The following is a 4,448-nucleotide window of genomic DNA, read 5'->3' as shown; positions in this document are numbered from 1 at the left end:
TCTGAGTCTCTGTTATAGGTTTTACCAACCTAAGTAAGAAGTTTTGATAACTACTTTGCACTTAGGGACAGGAGCATAGGGTTAGAGCCCTACTTTTAATTTTTTTTTAAAGTTTATTTATTTTGAGAGAGACAGAGAGAGAGAGAGACAAAGTGTGAGTCGGGGTGAGGCAGAGATCAAGAGAGACAAAATCTGAAGGAGGCTCCAGGCTCTGAGCCATCAGCACAGAGCCTGATGCGGGGCTCAAACCCACAAACTGAGAGATCATGACCTGTGCCGAAGTGATATGCTTAACCAGCTGAGCCACCCAGGCACCCCAGGGCACTCCTTATATGATTATAAGAGCCATATGTCTTTTCCCATACCTATTAGTATCTTGGGAGAGACTTTTATTCTCACTTACAGCATAAGCTATAACTTACAGTAGAATCAGAGGAATGATTCTTATCCTGTGACTGGTTGTGTGCCTCAACCAACCATTGGTTGCCATACTATAGAGCTTCAGTGGAAAGACAATACATGGTATGAAATACTGACCCATCAGGTAGTCATGCATGTGTAGGAAGACAAATCACTATTTGAAAGGTCGTCACTTGGTGATTGGAATTTAGGAAGCCACACTCCTAAAATAATATGCCTCACTAGAATTTTATAGAATACTTTTGCTGCTGTTGCCTATATCTCTTACACAGCAAACATCCTGATCTTCAGCATTATATGCAAAACCATCCATGGCATATATGTGGCATAGCCAAGGAGTTACTCTTTGGATAAAGAAACTTATAAATATGAACAGGGTAGAAAAGACATACCTCCAAACTATATCCAGTAACCACCTAAGAAAAAGGAGGTGGAGTGAAAGTTATGAATTTTATGTGTCAACTTGGAGTGTTTTTTTTTGGGGGGGGGGATGAGATTAAGTTGGTGAACTTTGAGTAAGCATGTTGTCCTCCATCATGTGGGTGGGCTGAATTCAATCAGTTGAAGGCCTGAATAAAACTACAACAATAAAACATACTCCCAAGCAAGAGGGAATTCTCAAGCAGACTACTTTCAGACCTCATCTGCACCATCAGCTATCCTGGTTCCCTTCTGGTCTTTGGACTGGAACTGAACTATCAGCTCTGCAGGATCTCTGTGTGTCAGTTTACAAATTGCAATGCAACAGTGGACTTCCTGAGCCTGATGGCTGCAGGCCCACACTACAGATTTGACTTGCCACTCTTTATAATCATGTGAGCCAATACATTACAATGAAACTTTTTCTATATATATATATATACTATTGGTTGTGTTTATATAAGAATATAGAAGAAAATAAAAGAAAAAAAAAGAAACAAAAAGGTTGGAAAGAAGGAAGGAAACTGCATACAAGTGAGGAATGACCAAGTATGAAATGCAATGAGAGAAAGTCTACAATTGAACCCACTGAAAATCTTAAAATTACTGGAAGACTTTATATGCTGAAAAGTAAAATAAATATTATAACTAATGCAATAAATATGATGACTCACAGATCTATTGAAGGTTCTGATTTTAATTCTTTTGGATGAATATTCAGAATTGGGAATGATTCATCATATGTTTTTTTTCTATTTTTATTTTATTTTATTTTTTTAAGGAACCTCCATACTGTTTTCCATAGTGGCTGTACCAATTTACCTTCACACAAACAGTGAGCAGATGTTCCCTTTTCTCCACAACCTTGCCAATACTTACCTCTTGTCTTTTGATGACAGCAATCTTAACAGGTCTGAGATGACATATCATTGTGGATTTGATTTGCATTTCCCCAATGATTAGTGATGCTATGGGAACAACCCAAATGTCTATGACATATTAATGGATGAAGATTATGTAGATTTATGTATACATATAATCAGGTGTAAAGAAAAAGGAAATCCTACCATTTGCAACAGCGCAGATGGACCTGGAAGACATTATGCAAAGTAAAGCAATTCAGTCACAGAAGGGCAAACACTACATGATTTGACTTAAATGCGGTACCTTCCTTAAGTTAAACTTACGGAAGCAGAAAATAGATAGGTGGTTGTCAGAGAATGGGTGATGGGAAAATGGGGAGTTGTTATTCAATGTGAATAGCTAGTTGAACAAGATGAATAAGCTGTAGAGATCTGTTCAACACAGCACCTATAGATAATAATATGGTATTAAACACTTAAAATTCCTTAAGAGAGTAGACCTCATGTTAAGTTTCCTTACAGGGTGTGGGGGGTGGAAGCAAAGCGACACAAGGAAACTTTTGGAAATGATAGAATACTTATTGCCTTGATTGTGGTGATGGCATCACCAATATATGCAGATGTCCACACTAATGAAATTGTATACATTAAATATGCATGTTTTTTTATATACCAATTATACCTCAATAAAGCTGAGAAAAGATAAAGAGATGTTGCCTTTTTCACCAATTCAAATACTGTACAATATAGTTTCTAATCTACAAATACACTTTGAACAATATAGGTTCTAAATTAACCATAAATATTGTTGAAAATGCATCAAATGGCAAATCTTTATGATATAAATTAATACTGATGGCTGATTACTGATTAATACTGAGGCTCGGATGACAGTTACACCTCAAGATCCAGCTAAAGATAAACAAAATAGTCCCTGTAATCTTTGGGAAATTCCTGAACATATAACAGAGGACATACAGGTATGCCACATTTTAACCACAGTAGCTATAGACTTGTGTAAATTCCCCATTGCCATAGTACTCATTGCTCTAAAATATCCCATAGTTGTCATGGATACCCTGCCTCAGTGAGTAATAATATTAAATTGAGTCTTTGTTACTTACAAATTGTCTTGGCAAAATGGGACTTCATGGACACCTTCCTCCAGTTAACGTAAATAATATGTTCCATCGTGGGGCACCTGGGTGGCGCAGTCGGTTAAGCGTCCGACGTCAGCCAGGTCACGATCTCACAGTCCGTGGGTTCGAGCCCCGCGTCAGGCTCTGTGCTGACAGCTCAGAGCCTGGAGCCTGTTTCCGATTCTGTGTCTCCCTCTCTCTCTGCCCCTCCCCCGTTCATGCTCTGTCTCTCTCTGTCCCAAAAATAAATTAAAAAAAAAAAAAATAATATGTTCCATCGTATATTAAATGGAGTCTTAAATGATTGAAACTCATTATATAAAGCCTATTTAGAGAAAGGGGCTGCTATTCCCATGACTTCTCCATTTAACAACCAAATTTTGGAAGGATTACCGTCAAGATCCTGAAGCAAGGCTTGTGTACCCACCCCTGCCCTGGCCCCCAGCACCCACCAAGTCGTCCAGCTCAGCCATGATCAAGGTGATCCTCAGCTTCAATAACTATGGGAAGCAGTGGCTTACCAAGTTCTACCAGCCCTACGGTGAAGATACACCGGAGCAAATCATCAGGGACACATTCCATTTGGTATCTAAGAGCAATGAAAATGTTTGTAATTTCCTAGAAAGAGAATTGTTAATTGGAGGATCTGACAACAAACTGATTTATAGCTATTATGCAACATTATATGTTGTCTTCTGTGTGGATTTTTCAGAAGGTGAACTTGTCATTTTAGATCTAATTCAACTATTTATGGAAACATTAGACAAATATTTTGAAAATTTCTGTGAGCTGGATTTAAGTTTTCATGTAGACAAGGTTCACAATATTCCTGCAGAAAGGGTGATGGGGGAGTGGTATTGGAGACCAACATGAATGAGACTGTTACACAGATTGATGCACAAAATAAACTGGAGAAATCTGTGGCTGGCTTAGTGGGAGCTCCAGCCTGTACTGTATTAGTTGTGAAGAATATGAATCTTCCCGAGATCCCAAGAGATATTAACATTGATGACATCATTATAAAGGTGCCAAACCTGCCCTCTTTTAAATAAAAATAAATAAAATAAAATAAAATAAAATAAAATAAAAGGCCACTACCAGGTAAAATCCAGGGAGAAAAGTCATCTAAGTTTACCATGCAGTTGTTTACCAAAAATAGAGGAAGAGAGTCTTGATTTAAGTCTGGGTACTGTATAGACGTTGTGGAAGTTCAATGTTGCTTTTCCTGCTCAGTGATTTTGAAGAAATTGAGTAGCTACAATGTGATATTTCTTTTCCTTTTTTAAACTGCATTCCTATGCCCACCTAAGGCATGCTTCTATGTACTATATAGTACATGCAGTACAGTATTGCAATGTGTTTGAGACATTTCTTTAATTATGTACAGTTCAAAATGTTGGTGTTTTGTATAGATCACAAGTGTAGCATTCTGGAATTCTTTCTGTTATTTGTCACAGTTGTTTTTAAAGAACCAAATATGTATTGCATGAAAACATTATGACCTTTTGCGCTTAGTTTAAATAAACTCCATGTAGCTGGACTTCTAAACATACAAAGACACAGCAAAGTTTTGCCTGCCCTTAAATTTACAAAATGAATGGAGATT

At 37.5% G+C, this 4,448-nt stretch overlaps 1 protein-coding gene across 1 annotated transcript; it reads left to right on the top strand.

Annotated features, from left to right (window-relative positions):
• The first annotated feature begins 3,163 nt into the window (after window positions 1-3,163).
• Window positions 3,164-3,894, top strand: LOC109261015 (AP-3 complex subunit sigma-1-like). The gene is given in 2 exon segments (XM_053891229.1): window positions 3,164-3,683; window positions 3,686-3,894. Coding segments are annotated over 2 exon segments (579 nt in total). The 5' UTR covers window positions 3,164-3,313.
• Window positions 3,895-4,448: the final 554 nt, after the last annotated feature.

Source organism: Panthera pardus, unplaced genomic scaffold, assembly GCF_024362965.1.
Source record: "Panthera pardus isolate Hobbes unplaced genomic scaffold, ASM2436296v1 HiC_scaffold_265, whole genome shotgun sequence".
Taxonomy (NCBI): domain Eukaryota; kingdom Metazoa; phylum Chordata; class Mammalia; order Carnivora; family Felidae; genus Panthera; species Panthera pardus.
Note: the sequence above shows the minus strand (reverse complement) of the source record. Positions and strands in the feature narration are given on the sequence as shown.